This window comes from Alosa alosa, chromosome 15 (genome assembly GCF_017589495.1).
Source record: "Alosa alosa isolate M-15738 ecotype Scorff River chromosome 15, AALO_Geno_1.1, whole genome shotgun sequence".
In the NCBI taxonomy this organism is placed as follows: Eukaryota; Metazoa; Chordata; class Actinopteri; order Clupeiformes; family Clupeidae; genus Alosa; species Alosa alosa.
In genome coordinates, this window is record NC_063203.1 from 26,375,627 (window position 1) to 26,391,862 (window position 16,236).

The 16,236-nt window shown below is 43.3% G+C and overlaps 2 protein-coding genes across 18 annotated transcripts in view; one reads left to right on the forward strand and one right to left on the reverse strand.

Moving 5' to 3' along the window:
• Nucleotides 1-857: 857 nt before the first annotated feature.
• On the reverse strand, nucleotides 858-8,437 carry LOC125308849 (lebercilin-like protein). Of its 4 annotated transcripts, none has more exons than XM_048265465.1 (10): nucleotides 8,117-8,437; nucleotides 7,546-7,813; nucleotides 6,919-7,196; nucleotides 6,154-6,396; nucleotides 5,810-5,947; nucleotides 4,499-4,562; nucleotides 3,476-3,553; nucleotides 2,575-2,705; nucleotides 2,089-2,161; nucleotides 858-1,551 (listed from the first exon to the last, which is right to left on the reverse strand). In XM_048265465.1, exons 2-10 carry the CDS (start codon nucleotides 7,811-7,813, stop codon nucleotides 917-919), a joined length of 1,908 nt encoding a protein of 635 aa, XP_048121422.1. In that variant the 5' UTR covers nucleotides 8,117-8,437; the 3' UTR covers nucleotides 858-916. The 4 variants fall into 4 exon arrangements, with proteins under 4 accessions (XP_048121422.1, XP_048121421.1, XP_048121423.1 ...); XM_048265464.1 differs by having other exon boundaries at nucleotides 2,056-2,161; nucleotides 8,117-8,431; XM_048265466.1 differs by lacking the exon at nucleotides 3,476-3,553 and having other exon boundaries at nucleotides 2,056-2,161; nucleotides 8,117-8,352.
• Nucleotides 8,438-8,600: 163 nt separating this feature from the next.
• sh3bgr (SH3 domain binding glutamate-rich protein) overlaps nucleotides 8,601-16,236 on the forward strand; it is a 17,440-nt gene continuing 9,804 nt past the window's right edge. For 2 of the 14 annotated variants that reach the window (XM_048265475.1, XM_048265476.1), the window contains exons 1-8: nucleotides 8,601-8,789; nucleotides 9,448-9,633; nucleotides 10,431-10,511; nucleotides 11,921-11,995; nucleotides 13,615-13,839; nucleotides 14,581-14,607; nucleotides 14,795-14,824; nucleotides 16,112-16,138. In XM_048265475.1, the coding sequence (XP_048121432.1) occupies nucleotides 8,745-8,789; nucleotides 9,448-9,633; nucleotides 10,431-10,511; nucleotides 11,921-11,995; nucleotides 13,615-13,839; nucleotides 14,581-14,607; nucleotides 14,795-14,824; nucleotides 16,112-16,138 (696 nt within the window). In that variant the 5' untranslated portion in view covers nucleotides 8,601-8,744. The remainder of the gene's footprint in view (nucleotides 8,790-9,447; nucleotides 9,634-10,430; nucleotides 10,512-11,920; nucleotides 11,996-13,614; nucleotides 13,840-14,580; nucleotides 14,608-14,794; nucleotides 14,825-16,111; nucleotides 16,139-16,236) is intronic. The other 12 variants (XM_048265481.1, XM_048265482.1, XM_048265487.1 and 9 more) reach the window with 10 other exon arrangements.

Below are 16,236 nucleotides of genomic sequence, written 5' to 3' on the forward strand. Positions count from 1 at the left end.
CTGGAGGTGGTGTGCCTTCATCCATGTAGCTATGTCTGAAAGGCAATCCGAGATCCGTGCTGAAACCAAGGGGTCATCAGGTGGAAAGGACAGATAGAGCTGTGTGTCGTCTGCATAGCAGTGGTATGAGAAGCCGTGCGAACGGATAATCTGTCCCAAGGAGGTGGTGTAGATAGCAAAGAGGAGGGGGCCCAGCACTGAGCCCTGGGGGACCCCTGTGGTGAGATGGTGAGGTGCAGATAGCTGACCAAGCCATGATACGTTAAACGAGCGTCCTGTGAGGTAGGATTCAAACCAGGAGAGAGCAGAACCGGAGATTCCCATGTCAGCGAGTATAGAGAGAAGGATACGGTGATTAACCGTGTCAAAGGCAGCCGATAAGTCAAGCAGAATGAGTACTGATGACCGGCGGTCGCCCTGGCTTCTTTAAGGCTTCTGTTACAGACACAGCAGAGCGTTTCGGTAGAGTGGCCGCTTTTGAACCCAGACTGATTTGGATCCAGAAGGTTGTTCTGTGAAAGGAAGTCAGAGACCTGTTTGGAGACTGCTCGTTCAATGCCTTTGGATAGGAAAGGCAGTAGTGAGACAGGGCGGTAGTTCTCGACTTGAGCAGGGTTGAGAGAAGCTTTCTTAAGTAACGGTGTTACCCGGGCCATTTTGAACGCTGTTGGAAATGTGCCGGGAATAATAAACAAGTAAATAATAAACAAGTGTTAATCAACAGCCTAATGAAAATAAACCATACTATACAGACCATAACGCATGCAATAACATGCATTACCATGCTTTTGTTTGTTGCTATACTCTTGATATTATATATACAAATGGGGAAAAAATAACAAGGCTCAAGTAAAGGGTCTCTGAAAACATATTTTTTATTATAAAAACCCGCCAATAATAATTGGCAGATATATTCTCAGTCAAATATAATGAACTGGTCCCTGATGTGAGACACCGTGTCTCCCAGGACGTAGGAGGACGTGCGGTCCGAGTCCGAGTTCACGGTGGGCGGCGGCCGCGGCTCCTTGGCGTGGGTCTTCCGTTCGGCTCGGGGCTCCGCGGCGTCTGCCAGGCCAAACAGCTCCCTCATCAGGCTGCTCTTGCGGCTGCGGGGGTCCTCCTCGCCCTCATGCCGCTGGTCCTCCCGCAACGAAGGCCGCGCTCTCCCAGCTGACCCCGACAGGAAGGAGGGCTCGTAGGGGGCGCTGTCCCCGCCCAGGCTGGGCCCTGAGGCCGGGCCCTTGGAGCCCTTCTGGAGCCCGTAGGCCGGCCGGCCCCTGTGGAGGTTCTGGATGGTCTCCTTGAAGGTGTAGTGGCGCCGAGCGCGGGGTGTGGTCTGCTTGTTGGCGGACGGGCAGCTGGTTCCGAGCATGTCGTCCAGGTCCAGGCTGGTATCGGCCTGGCCGGGGCTGCTCGGATCGTGGGTGGCGTCCCGGGGCCGACCCGACATGTCGTTAATCTCCCCATCATCATCTTCACCATTGTCATAATCATCACCACTGTCATCCTGCTGCTCCTCTTCATTCATGCCTGCCTCTGTGCCCTCAGTGGCTGGGTGAACAGATAAATGGGTAACAAATACCTTGTAGTGCAGTACATACAATGAGTTATTACAAATTAATGAATTAATTAACCAAACTACATTTCTGTGTTGCAAGCAGATAAAAATGTAAACGTGACATTTCCCACCACCAGCAGCCCTTTAGGCCCACTGCATACTGCATTACAGTGATGTCATCTTACTGCATTACAGTGATCCAATCACACTGCATTACAGTGATCTCATCACACTGCATTACAGTGATCTAATCACATTGCATTACAGTGATGTCATCTTACTGCATTACATTGATCCAATCACACTGCATTACAGTGATCTCATCTTACTGCATTACAGTGATGTCATCTTACTGCATTACAGTGATCTAATCACACTGCTTTACAGTGATTTCATCTTACTGCATTGCAGTGATCTCATCTTCCTGCAATACAGTGATCTAATCACACTGCGTTACAGTGATGTCATCTTAGGATATTGAACCACGAGAACATTACCAATAGCAATGGCTGGACCCTCCTTTGACTCACTGTCCTCTGCGAGACTTCTGTCCGTGTCATTTTGATCTTTCTGCAGCTCGCTGAAATCAATGGCACAGAGGTCCTGTGAGTAAAGTCATTCACACAATTAATACTGGGGCTGTAATAGGTCCCCCACCCCCCCCCCCCCGCCACAACACCTACGCCCAAAGACAATTCTCTGTATGTTCGGACAGCTTTGTTCATAAAAGCTCTGTAAAAAGATCTGTTCATCTGACATTGACTGTCAAAATATGTTTTGGCCCTAAGGATTTCTGAGTGGAATTATTTGATCCTTTCAAATGATTGATTCTCGAATAACAACTCTGGCCCAGATCTGGCCTGATCTCCCCTGCATCCCAGTCCGCTCTGGAGCAGCTGGAATGCCGAGTCTGCTGCTCCTTGTTACAGAATCTGTACAGTGACACTATTGTGCTGTGATGTGTTGTGTTGTCTGATGACCTTTGACCCCATTCTGTGTAGCGCTAAGCTATGTACCATGCTCCTGTTGCTTCTCTGCTTCTCTAGGTGCTCCTCGCTCTCATACTCGATCTCTAGCTTACAGCTGGGAGCTTCCAAAGGCAGAGGTGAGAAACCCTCAGTCTGAATACCCTTGGTCTCTTTTGTTCCTAAGACAAGAGGGACAGGTTCGCCAGTACACATCAGCACCAGGGATCACATTACACAAATGTGTACTTACTAACTAACTGTCTGTCTATCTATCAAAAACAATGATATATATTTATATCGTTATGTGAAAGTCATAAGTCAAAATCTATGACCTTCAAGGCAAGTATGGGTGAGCCTCACTTAGCTTCCATAGCTTAGGTGGACTTTTTGGTTATGGGCTGTAGTCCCCTTTTTAGGTGATGTGAGAACATTCCCCTTTTTGAAAAAATTGGTCATCAAAAAATGAAAGATTGTTTTTATTTTCATTTTAAAATACAACATCCCCTCAACTGGTTTTATGTATAAAATTCCATACAGCGAAACCACCTTCAATTTTGAAGATTCACAAGCCTATATTTAAATGTCAATAGGCTACTATGAGAATGAGAAGAGAGGAAACACACAGTAGCCTAGTCTATGTCCTACACATGGAGGGGCAGCTGTCGATTTGGGCCTGTACAATGCATCACAGGCCAGCCTACGTAGACCTTATCGTGCCTGGTGCCACTTTGGTTGATTGCTGTTACTTACTTCCAACCCATTGTGGTAGTTGTATTCCCTTGCATGGGAAGTTAGAAAGCCTTTAAGCATTTTCTGGCCACAATAAAAAATAAAAAAAATGAACAGCATACAGTACATAAGGGTAGGTTAGTTTAGGTCCATGCATTGACTATGCAGGCCTAGCAGTTTTTACATGTACATTCCTTCAGTCCTGTGCATCAGCACCCACCTGTTGATTGACACTTTGTGTGTGGGTGCACCCCTGTGTTAGTTTTCAATTCACAGAGCCAGGGGTTATGTCCGAACACTGGACACACAGAAAGGACAGCTATCAGATTGTGAGGTTATTCCCTGAAAGTAACAAGTGTATAGGCTTTCAATTGCTGAAGATCTCCATTTATTCTCCTTTTTTCTCTTTGTTCCTCCTCTTTATTTATTGATGTCTACATTAGCATTAATATTGCAGTTATTTGAGTCAGAGGACTAAGCAACTACAATATCTTGAATCTAACAGCCTTTGCCACTGTGTTGCGGTTGTGTGAGTGTGAGACAGGAAGGTGTCTGATAAGTTTCTGAGGACCTGTTATCTTTCATTATCTTTTCACAGGGCTTCTTTTGACACGCTGGCCTCTTTTGTGGAAAACACCATGGCAGTGTGAAATCTGTTCACATGGGTGCCTAAATAAAAATGGACATATTACACAGCCTCTGGGGAGGGACATAGAGCTACATAAGAGGCTACCAACTTTTCTTTCTCCCTAGCAAACAAAACTTTCTACCATAAAGGCCAAGCAAATATATTTAAATTAAAATTTGGGCTCATGAATCTTAAAAATAAAAAATGATTTCCCAGTTTGTACTTTCATACCTGAAACCAGTGGAGAAAATGGAAAATTACATGATTCTCATGTTCCGATTTTGCATTTTAAAATTAAAATCAAATAATCCTTCTCTTTTTGTTTGTCAAGATTCTGAAACGGATGGACTGGCCAGAAGATCCACTGACTCAGACTTAAAGTGGTTTGTTTGCTTGTTTGTTAAATAACAGGGGTGATTGTATACAGTAGGTGATGATTCTACAGTACAGAGGTGAACAGAGGCAATGTATTTTATAGGGGATGATTCTAAAGAGGTGAACAGAGGTGATGTATTCTACAGGTGATTATTCTACAGAGGTGATATAATCTTTAAGTGATGATTCTACAGAGGTGATGTATTCCATAGAGGTGCGCATAGGTGGTGTATTCTATACCTTTCTTTGCCTTTGGGAATCTGTGTGAGTAAATATTGTGATTCTCCAACTCCCGCTCCCTTTCCTGTGATGTCACAGATGATTACACAAAGAGAAGGAACAGAACATGTGTTTAGCTGGCAATTTCAGCACTCAGTGTTAAAGGTACAGTGCATGATTCTAATCAGGAGAGTGAACTATCGGGCAGAGAGAGTCACAGATTAGTTATCAGCCAAGCTGACACACACACACACACACACTCACACGCACAGGACTCTCACATTTCTATTCAGGCATCTGCTACACTATGCATGCATGGCCTTCCATTCAGAATCAGCTCATTAGGATATTCTATGAGCAATCATGAAAATTCGGCTCAAGAGTATCTGCACCTGTGACTGTGCGTTTCTATCCACTGTGTTATCAGAGTTAACAATGGACATTCTCCTAATCTAGGGAAGAGCATTGATCACCTGTGGGCAAAATCTACCGTAACACACGGGTAGAAATGCAACAAATGCAAAGTAAATTGTTTCAATCAACTTTAATTCCGTCAAATTCTATGTGCATTAGAAAATTGACTGCGCATTTCAAATGTTTACAGTCAGGATTTCTTATTTGAATGGTCAAAATATGCCTTAAAAGGTTGGATGGAGACCCAGATATTGTTTCAATGCTGCGGCCTCTATTGCCAACTCTGTTGGCATTAGTGGCATTGTGTTGTGCTATTAAAACTGCACATTTTGAGTGGCCTTTTTATTATCAACTGTCCAAGGCGCATCTGTGAATTCAGCATGCTTTTTAATCAGCATCTTTTGATATGTAAATGTAAATCAGGTTTCTCGGCCTACTTGTGTATATAAGGAATTTGGTCTCTGCATTCATCCCATCCGTGAATTAGTGAACACACAGAGCAAACAGTGAACACAGAGTTTGGTGAAGCACACACTAACCCGGCGCAGTGAACTGCCTTGCTACAGCGGCGCTCGGGGAGCAGTGAGGGGTTAGGTGCCTTGCTCAAGGACACTTCAGCCATTCCTGCTGGTCGGGGATCGAACCGGCAACCCTTCGGTTACAACTCCCGAAGCCCTAACCAATAGGCCACGACTGCCCCACTCACTTATGTCACTACTGCCAGGAAGATGGATTATCTTGGCACAGGTGAAGTGCCCCATAACATGAATTTGTGAACAAAATTAGAGAAATAAGTATTTTGTTTTCAAAAGACTGATCTGATACGCTGGAAAACTGTTGTGCTTACATGTTCAATATATTTGACACACATTTTCATATCATTAGAATCACAAGTCAGAACTCCCTTTAAACCCCTACCCTGATCTTCTGAGTCAGCTGGTCGATTTGTTCCTGGAGTAACTTGGACAGGTCTCGAGCCTCCACAGTTTTCCTCATCTCCGTGCTCAGGTGGCGGCTGGAGCATGCATTGCTCAACTCAAGGTTCCTCTCCAGCTCCTGAAAGACAGGGATTTATACAATGGGCATTATCTGTGATTGGCATTTTGGCATTTAAGTGTCATATCCACATTTATAAATTTATTTACAGGCCTGTAATATGACTGCTTTTAACTGCCTGACCACACACACACACACACACACACACACACAGACACAGACACAAACACACTGTGAATCACCACCCACACCGTACCCCTCCCCACCTTTATCCTCTTGGTCTTGACTTCCATCTCCAGGCTGAGTTTGCTGAGCTGCTGCGTCAGCTCCTCTCTCTTCCCTAGATGGCGCTGTCGACACAGCAGCTGCAGTCGGCGCCGCTCCTCGGATGCCTGCCGCAGGTGGTCCTCCATGGAGGCGAGACGCTGCGCCATGCTGTTCCTCTGGCCCCGCGCCTTCCGCAGGAGCTCCTGGAGGGCGTGCACCTCGTTCCCGTGCTTCAGCAGAATCTGACCCGTTAGCCGCGGGAGACACATCGATGCAGTTTAACAAGACACATCGACAGCAATTGACAAGAAGGAGACAGTGAGATTTCTTGTCTAACTAATGTCTCACGGATCTCAACAAAATCACACAATTTTCACACTCAGTAGTTTAAAATTCAAGTCTTGCTGTGTTTACTTTGAGAAACTCGCTTAGTCAGTTCATGCCCCAAATGGGTTTCACAGGTGCTCTGAGATCCTAGTTTTAGGCAACATTTCTATCTGCAACTCTTGAGTGCTGTGGGCTACACCCAATGCCTCACTCCTACCTGCCAAAGGCTGAGACTACAGAAGCTACTACTCTGCCACTGGGAGTGATTGCAGGTTGGTCAAGTGTCTTGCTCAAACACAGGTCATCCTACAACCAGGACCCACTGAGCTCAAACCATCCACTTCCCAAGTCTTCCCCCCTTCCAGTTATCCTCGTAATCTACCACTGTCCTGCCACCTTGCACAGAGCCACACAGCGGGCAAACAAGGGATGCATACCTGGGGCAGGCCGCTCTGGGAGTCCTGGAAGTGCTGCAGCGCCGCCGTGTGGCGGTTCTGCACGCGGCGCATCAGCCGGTTCTCCTGCCAGGCACCGTCCAGCTGGCGCTGCAGCTCCCACACCTGGCTACTCAGCTCCTTGATGCGGTGCTCGCGTGCCGACGCCACCCGCTGGCCAACGGCGTCCAGGGGCCGGATCGGGGGGAAAAGCGGCGCTTTGCGGCCAGGGCGGTGGCTCTTTTTTTGGTGTGGATGCTGCACACCTAAACGCTTTTGGCCTGAGGATGAAAGGAAAGAGTGAGCCTGAGGCACAATAAATAAACACACTGTAAGTAGGCCTACTTCACAACATTTCAAAATTAAAAAGTGTAACCGCACCCACACACCTCTTATTGGTTACGTTTAGACCATTTTATCATCTTAATATTTTGCACTGTTTTGCATTATATTTTCATATTCTATAATATGTCTCTATTTTTTTTACTTTAAGTTAATTTGAAGTTAAATTGGAGTTAAACTGGCTCTGAGCCTAACGTTATTGCTTATTGATTTGACATCGTTATCAAGTGACACACTTGAAATCACTTTTGTATTCTGAAGAAGCAGTAGGCTATTAGGCTAGCCTACCTTTGAGATTAAAATGTTTTGCTTTCTTAAGAGATTTCTTTACTGGCGAGGCGTGGGATTTCTCGAGCACAGAGAATGTGTCTTTATCATCCTCGAAATCATCCTGAGAGTAGGATGCTGGAGATCTCCCTCGACTGCTGTAAGCACGATCTTTGCTCTTGTTGGATGTGGTGGACTCAGACGATGAATTGCTAGCAGACCTACTGCAGGAAAGTGCATCTCCTTGTCCACCTTCATAGTCAGCATTATCGAAGTGTTGAAAAGACATCTTTAAAGATAAGTGCTTGTGTTATTGATCATTTAGTTTAGACATCTGATAGACATACAAGATCTTAACCCAAGCCACTCAAAAGTAGATAAATGAAAGGATATCAGACCAGGTAACTTAAGTTAACGTTAGCTGTCCGTAGGCCTAACTTAAACGATATCTATATTTAGCCTAACTGATCTGAACCAGTAACTTGGTCCATGAAAAGATACACAATTTTTAAACGCACAATGAAGAACTGTAGTTACCAAGAACAAGCGATCTAATAAACAACATAAACTACGCTAACTTATATGTTTTCACCTGGTCAACGGTATTTTGGCGACATAGCGGAGAGCGTAGTTTTGATTAGCCTAAATTATGTGATATGGTTTGGTTACCATAGAAACAAGAAACGCGTTCTTGTAAAGGGAACATGGGAAATGTAGTTGGCGACAATCGTCATGCGGCAAAACAAACAGTCCTCCGAAACAAACCTGATGGTTGAATTCCCCTAGTAGGTTAGTTAGGAAACGGTAAGTAACTTGCAACGTTGCTTCATTGATCTTAGAACATTGGTTACATTAGGCATATGCTACATTGTTGCAATGTAACACTTGACGTCTTTGTTCACTCGCGACCATGCACTGGTGGCTATTTCTGTCCTTATATGCATAATGAGTTGCGCGGTTACAGTCTAACTTGGTGTCCCCAAAGTCAACAGACAGCTGAAGTTGCCAATCATTTGGTCACCAGTGAACCCCTGAACCAAACTCACCAATCCCACAGAGGTGTGCTTGGGGACAAAAATAGCCTCGTTGGTGTGGTTGATGCACGCAGTACAGCCTGCCCTGTGCGTTTCGATTAACGAGAGTGAAGGCTAACGTTACAGGCTGTGTCTTTTAAGAGAACTTTAGTGGGCTCTCTTCACAAATCACAGTCTAACATCAAGATGGTTATTAAAGTATTTCTAGCCTCTTCATCGGGATCCACAGCGGTAAGCAAATTCAACACTTGTCATGTGCAACTTTTATTTAGCAAACTAGTTTTTTATTTGGACAATATGTAGGAATGTGCACGAAGAAATACTTGTTGGTTTAGGTAAAAGTTTGGCAAAAGTTAATGCCGCATAATGTGGAAAAATGTAGGGCACCTTAAAAAGCGTTTTGTCAGTAGGCTGAGCCACTAATTTGTGGGTCAGACGTGTAGCCAAGAAGCCACCCTGCCAGTTTCCTTATATATCTCGGCAGTGTCGCTGACATTCCAAACCTGCAACAGCAATCCCTTACAAAAACGTCGAGAACCTACTATTGAATAAATAACTCAAAGCTGTAACACAGACTTTCTTCTGACTTTCAACACCTACCAGTGTATTATAATAAATAATTGCTAATATTGAATAATAATACAACGAATTTGGAGTAGCCTATGACTTCACCTTCACCAAAAACATTATCATTAATAATGCAATAATGCATGTTATCCATCTTATGTCTTAGTTAGGCTACAGTCTGTTCATGTTTATTTAAAAAAAAAAAAAAGGAATATGTATGGAAGACATTGAAGGTAATCCAGTATAGTTGCCATTAAACAGACACACATTTCATAGCTTTTGTTTCAGTGGGCCGAAATGGGTATACATGTTTTCCTCTCAGATCAAGAAGAAGCAACAGGATGTTCTGGGCTTTCTTGAAGCTCTCAAAATCGACTACACACAGCTGGACATCGCCTGCAACGAGGAGAACCGCAGGTGGATGAGGGAGAACGTCCCTGGAGAAAAGAAGCCAGAGAACGGCATTCCTCTTCCTCCACAGATCTTCAACGAGGAGAGCTACTGCGGGGTGTGTAGAGTTCAGGCGCACTCTAGAATTCGGATGCTGGAATTGTTTCCCGTTTTTTAACACTGTGACATAAGGTTGAGTGTCTATAGTCACCTGACTAGTTCAGGTCTAAATTGGGAATGTTTGTACCCTGATCTAACACATTAGTAGATTAACCCAGGATACTAGTGAGTATAGGATCTGTGCTTGATAGGCCTACACAGTGTGTCAGGAACAGTGTGTCACAGTGTGTCAGTGTGTCATATTATACTTCTATACTCTTTACTTCAGTTTACATGCTAAGTGAACAAGTAAAAATCTGATTCCCAGTAGGCCTACCCTTCAGCAGAGGAGTTTTGAACATTCAAATAACATTCCACAACAATGTAAGGTTCCATAGAATGTTCTAAACTCCATCTGTAAATGGACTATTTGGTTATGACAAATTTAGTCGGAGTGAAATCAAATTCTCCAGGTTATCTTCTTCGATTTTATAAAATTGGAGTTCAGTCGGAGAACTCAGTTTACATTACATTTTTAATTGAAGTAAATAATTTAATCGGAGTGAAATCAGATTGGAATAAAGAATTAAGTCGGAGTGAAATCGTTTGTTTGCATGTAACCCCACTGACTGATGTCAGGAATGTCCAGCAAAGTTCTAAAAATGACCTGATGTCACATCTTCACTGTCACATATAGGATCGATGATAAAATAAAAGAATGGATTAATGGCGGTGTGTGTGTATATATATATATATATATATATATATATATATATGAATATGAATGATGTGATATGATGTTTTTCAATTTTATAGGACTATGAAACATTTTTTGATGCTAAGGAAGACAACGATGTCTACACCTTCCTGGGGATTCCACCTCCACTTGGCTTTAAGGTTGGGATCCTATTTTTCACTGTGTCACTGATGTTGTTATTATGTTGTTTGTCTGCATTTGACTTCTCCTCAGATGATTTGACATCTTATCAGCTGTTTGACATCTTAAATGTCTCACTGGCCATGTGTTAATTCTTAAATAATCTGTTTTCTCTTTTGATATAGGACATGCATATTAAAGTCTTTGATTTGTTCCTTCACAGAAACTATGGTTATGGTTATTGTATTTAGCAGACGCTTTTGTCCGAAGCGGCTTACAGAATATGATCATTACAATAGTTAAAATTAACAGTTTTTTTGTGTTTGTTTGTTTAAGTTGGTAAGCTTATATTATGCAAACTAGTCTCTGTTGGGCCAAAGATAAACTCCTTGGATAACAGTAGTAGTTTAGGTGTTTTATGAGAGCCAGAAGGTCAGCTAGGCTACTGTAACTGCATGGCAATGATGCAGTGGGAAAGTATAACGTTAATAACGGCTGCCTTTAAGATCTACTGTATGACTTAAAGTTAACTATTTTGTCGTGGATGATCATGAAAGAAACCCGTTGGATTTTATGGATGGAAACTGGTAATGCGTAACTGCACACTCTTATGTCCCTGAATGTAGCTAAGCCAATTAAAGGTCGGTGTGAGACCAAAACTAATCAACATTCCCTTGTTTATGTTTTCTTTAAGGCTCTTGGTAGCTATCGTAATATTTGTATCATATTTGTACATTTTTGGCTTAAAATATTATATAATTTCCTTCCGTGTAGATGTTTATAATTTTTTCTTGGTTGTAGCCACTCCCTGTAATTGTAGAATTGACGACATCATTCCCTTCTTCGGTTATGCCTGATACGGAAAGGTTTTTGATTAGAACGGTGTGTTGATTGTTTGGATGTGGCTTAATCTTGATTTTGCCCTCAGCGTTGTACAGACTTTATAGAAAATATAGTACACATAAGGCCCCTCAGCATTGCACAGATGGTATAGGAAATATAGTATATATGGTGCCTGTATTAAAGTCCATAATACTGGTGAAAACTTGCTGATATGCAACCTCAACAGCCAATGAAATGACATCCCTCCCTATCATCCTCCTGAAGCTATGTGCTGATTGTCTGGAATTGCTTATGGCTTGGACCGAGGCTCTGTTTGCTTCCAATTTACAGAGGCAAGGTTGCATAAGAACGGCAGAGGGTTTTTTTTTCCTTTCATTTTTTGAAAGAACTGAACAGACGGTTAAATGTTTGTGAGGAGTCATTAGCTGAATTTGACAGTGTTGGTATTGGTGTTCATTAAAAAGTTAGAAGTCGATTTTTTTTTCATTGATATGGCAAGTGATTTGATATTTTCTAACAGTCCATTGGGCTCTTGGGAGTCCATCTGGTTTGACTCATCAAATCGGACACATCTCTTTTGGCACAGGCAGCTCAGCAGGTGGTAGAACCTGTTTCCCAGAACGGAACCAATGCTGAGGAACCCCTGGATGATGACTCGACAGTAATTCCCTGACTTATTTATCACCATTTATCATCTCTTTGTCCAGTCATGCTTGACCCCAGCGACCTGTGTGGTGTTTTTTCTCCATCAGTTCCCTCCTCTGTTCCCGTGCTGTGTTCGTCATGACTGAGGCCATTTGTTGCCATGTTGTCCGTTGTGTGACTAATAATCTTTGCATGTGTTTTCTTTTTTACATGTTTAACTTATAATGAATATCTATTGTTGTGTTTTTTTTTGTGTTGACATTAGAATGTATGTTTTGTCAAGCATGTCCATGGCATAGTTGTGGCCTACAGTTGTTAAAGCATTCTATTATACTGTTAAAATTCAACTTTGTTGATTTGATTGTTTCACAAGTAACTAGTTTAAAGGAGAATTCCGGTGCGATATTGACGCACCGGAATTGTAATTTCATGTATGGTATCATGTTTCAAGTGTATTGAAACATGATACCGAGTGTGAACGTATGTCTCATAGCCCATCTCGGCTTGTCCCCTGCACTCCAAAATCTGGAGGCTTAGTTAGCCGATGCTACCAACAGCTTTTTCAATAGTGGTGCTTCGGCATCGGGCTAGCCATGCAAATAAATCACTGTTTTACACCCATTTACGAGGCTCAATATATCTCCACACTTCATTGGTAAACTTCCGAGGGCCCTGACATTTAAAACGAGACATTGAGAACTTTGAAAAAGCACTGGTAGTTTACTTACTGTCTGTATAAATCGTCTTGTATCTTCACGAAGTTTAGCGTTTGCAGCCATCTTGAATTTAGTCACGATAAGTCGAGCAACGAGTAAGAATGAACAGGTATGATAGGTATCAGATTCCAAAAATAATTCAGTGGAAATGCATGGATTCCAGTTTCTTCCAGTAGCAGCAACTGGAATCCATGCATTTCCACTGAATTATTTTTGGAATCTGTGTAGTGTAGTATTGCTGTAACCACAGATGCCTCTCTCCAGTTCGTAATGAGAGTACATCCAGAGGGTGGCTGGCATATGATGTCATATAGTCTGTACAGTCCGCTGTGTTCAGCTCTTGAGAATTTCTGACATACTCTTCAGATAGACACAGACAGAGACATGCACATGCACACTTACAGACAGACACACATACACACTTACACACACACAGATACATGCACATGCACACTTACAGACAGACACACATACACACTTACACACACAGAGACATGCACATGCACACTTACAGACAGACACACACACACATACAGTACACACAGATACATGCATACATATACACACACATGCGCACAGAGACATGCACATGCACATATATGCACTTATAGACATACACACATACACTCAGAGACATTCCACGTCGGAGGAGTCTCTGATCCTGTCTCCTGGCCTGCTGTTTGTGATTGTACTTACTACCTTTCTCTCCCTTTCTCTCCCCCTCCTTCTAGTGCCCGATCTCCCCCTAACATCCTCCCTCCAACCCTTCCTACACACACACACACACACACACACACACACACACACACACATATTGATGGTCATGTATTCTAACATGTTTGATATTTCTCTCCTCTTCCTCCACTCCACTTTGTCCTTGCGTTTGGGGATCGCGCTGCCCCTCCCTTCACTCCTCTAGAAAAAGGGGGTGCCAACGGAGGAGCAAAACGGACATGCTGAGGGGGAGCAGGTGAAGGAGGAGGAGGAGGAGGCAGCTCCCGCGGAGGAGGACGCAGTGCAAGAGGAGGCCGAGGAAGAGGCACCTGCAGACGCTCCGGCAGAAGAGGTTGAGAAGGAGACAACAGAAGCTGCCGCCGATGAGGAGGAGGAGGAAGTGGAAGAGGAGGCAGCGGAAGACGAGAGTGTAATTGCTCCCAACCTTTAGAACCTCATTGGTGTTTCTTTTGTGTTCTCCCTTCCTCCGTCTCATTCCCTGGGCTTGCATCAACCCTTTCTCTCCTTCAATCCTCCCTTGTTCATGTCGCCTCTCCTTTGATCTTGACTTCACGTCCCTTATCCTCCCATTCCTGTGTGCACTCCCCTGTTAATCTTCACCTTTTTCCCTCTTCACTATTGTCCTGGCGGTTTGTGTTTTCACTCCTCTCTCCTCTGCACACCATAGACTGTAAACCTTAGTTTCTCCTTCCCTACCTTCTCCATGTTCTCCTGGTTGTGTTGGCGCTCACCTCTGACATTCTAGAACTGTTTGATTGCTGGGGTCACCCATGTTGTTCACTTCCTACCTTGGTCCGCTCCCATAAATGTCCCCCTCTTCCTCCTAACTCCATCCTCACCAGTGTTCCTGTTTGCAGCCTCGTGTTGTCCTGTGGATGATAATACTGCCCCTGTCGGCCTCATTCAAGTCAAGTCTTTGGCATACTGTTCCCTGTAGTAGTGGCGTAGTTGGTTGTGTAGTGATAGTGTAGTGGTTGGTTTGATCCGTGAGTGATGTCCTGTGCTAATGTAGATCGGCACGAATGGTGTTTCTAGAGGTCTGTTGTCTCTTCCTTGTCAAGTGTTGCCATGACGAGCCTGAGCCTTGTCAGATGTTGCCATGACGAGCTGTGTCTAATTCAACTTCTCTTTTTATTTTGTTTTTGTTCAGAAAAGAGGTGTAGAGGAGGAACCCCAGGTAAATCTCTTACTGAGAACATATTTGAAAAATAATATTTATAATTTTGTATTTTTCTTATGTTATCCATACAATACAAGTATTGATAGAGGTAATAATGCCTTTAAATAGTCTGATTATCCTGCTAAAGTAGTTACAGCACTGAGATGACCTGTCTGAGCTTCTGTTTTGTCCCTCCATCTTCTAGGAGGTTGAGGGAGAAGCCGAAGATGAAAAGGTAAGATAGAAACAATAACTTCTTTCCTCCACATGTAAAACTATTTTATAACTCTTCAAAGAAACCCATTATTAACGTGGAAGGAAGCCCTACATATTCTTACATTAATCATAGATAAGGATCTTTGAACATTGTCATAGCCAGTCCTGTTGTCGCCAGTGATGTTGAAGGCAAAAATAATGTTAACATGGCAGTCTGGGGTCTTTAAACAAGGTGTGCTGTATTTGATGAGTATGACTAACTGTTCCCACACTTGCAAGGCATAATGGACGTGCAACATTTTTCATGACGTAGGGCAGCTTCAACTGTGTGCAACAACAGCGCCTCTGGTTTGACCTGGATTTAATATGGCAGCAGTATAAGACCTCTATATCAGCCAGGCTGTCCACTAGTACTGGCTCACATCAAGGCCACATTCACAATTCTTAAATCCTGGAGGTGTTTTTAATCCAGGTGCTGTGCTACTGGTGGACTCATTATTATGCTCTGTGTGTTGAACCACATGACTCCACATGCCTATGCCCAGATGGTGCGTGTGTGCGTGTGCGTGTGTGTGTGTGTGTGTGTGTGTGTGTGTGTGTGTGTGTGCGCACGCTACTGTCCTGCTAGCACCTTCCCCTCTGGCAATATGAGGAATCTACCAAAGCAGCATCTTGCTTGCCTGCCCAGTGCCTCATGGTCAGCTGCAGCATTGTGGCCTTGAATGCAGAATGAGGCCAAAGATGCTTTATGAACAGAACAACCTAGGCACATTAAGGTTTCCTAAATTATGTGATGTGATTTTATTTTATTTTTTTTAATCGGAGCACCATATCCTAATGTCAACTGCTCTGACAAGTGCACAGACAGAAATGTTTTGAAATGGCAATTTTTTAAGGCAGGTACTAAAATGAAAGCAAAATAGATATTGCAGATAGAGGCAAAGCCACCATGAGCAAAGTAATGTTTAGATCACAGAAATGGTGGCTTTTCGGGTTCCAGGGGCGCTGTTGTTGAGATATTCAGAGTTACACTTTTTTGCATCAAGTCACATTTGCTGACAGTTAACTGAACCTTATTCTTTACAACCACCAGATATGGGATGTATCGCCTTGAGTTCTGACATTGGGATGTTGTTTGACCTGACCTGTTAAGATACGATGTTGCCAGAATGCGATAGATGCACAATACTGTTGTCCTCTTTTTTCCAGAAGGCCAGAGTATGGTGGGAATGTTAAACAAAGACTTGCTAAAGAATAGATCAGCTATGTTAAGTCAAACGCTAATAATCACTATCCATTGTTTTAGGGTGAAGACGATCAACCCATGTCCGAGGTAGATTTGACTCTTGGAGTGTGCTCTGTGTAGCTGTAGTCCTTATCTCTCTCATCCTCTCTTTGCTGGTGTAGTCACTGTGTCTGTGAGAAAAAGTA

Coding starts and splice junctions, on each gene's coding strand:
- LOC125308849 (XM_048265464.1), bottom strand. CDS start 7,813: ATGTCTTTTCAACACTTCGATAATGCTGACTATGAAGGTGGACAAGGA. Junction 6,397..6,918: donor CCCAGAGCGGCCTGCCCCAG/GTATGCATCCCT, acceptor CTAACGGGTCAG/ATTCTGCTGAAGCACGGGAA. Junction 4,563..5,809: donor AGCTGACTCAGAAGATCAGG/GTAGGGGTTTAA, acceptor GTGACATCACAG/GAAAGGGAGCGGGAGTTGGA.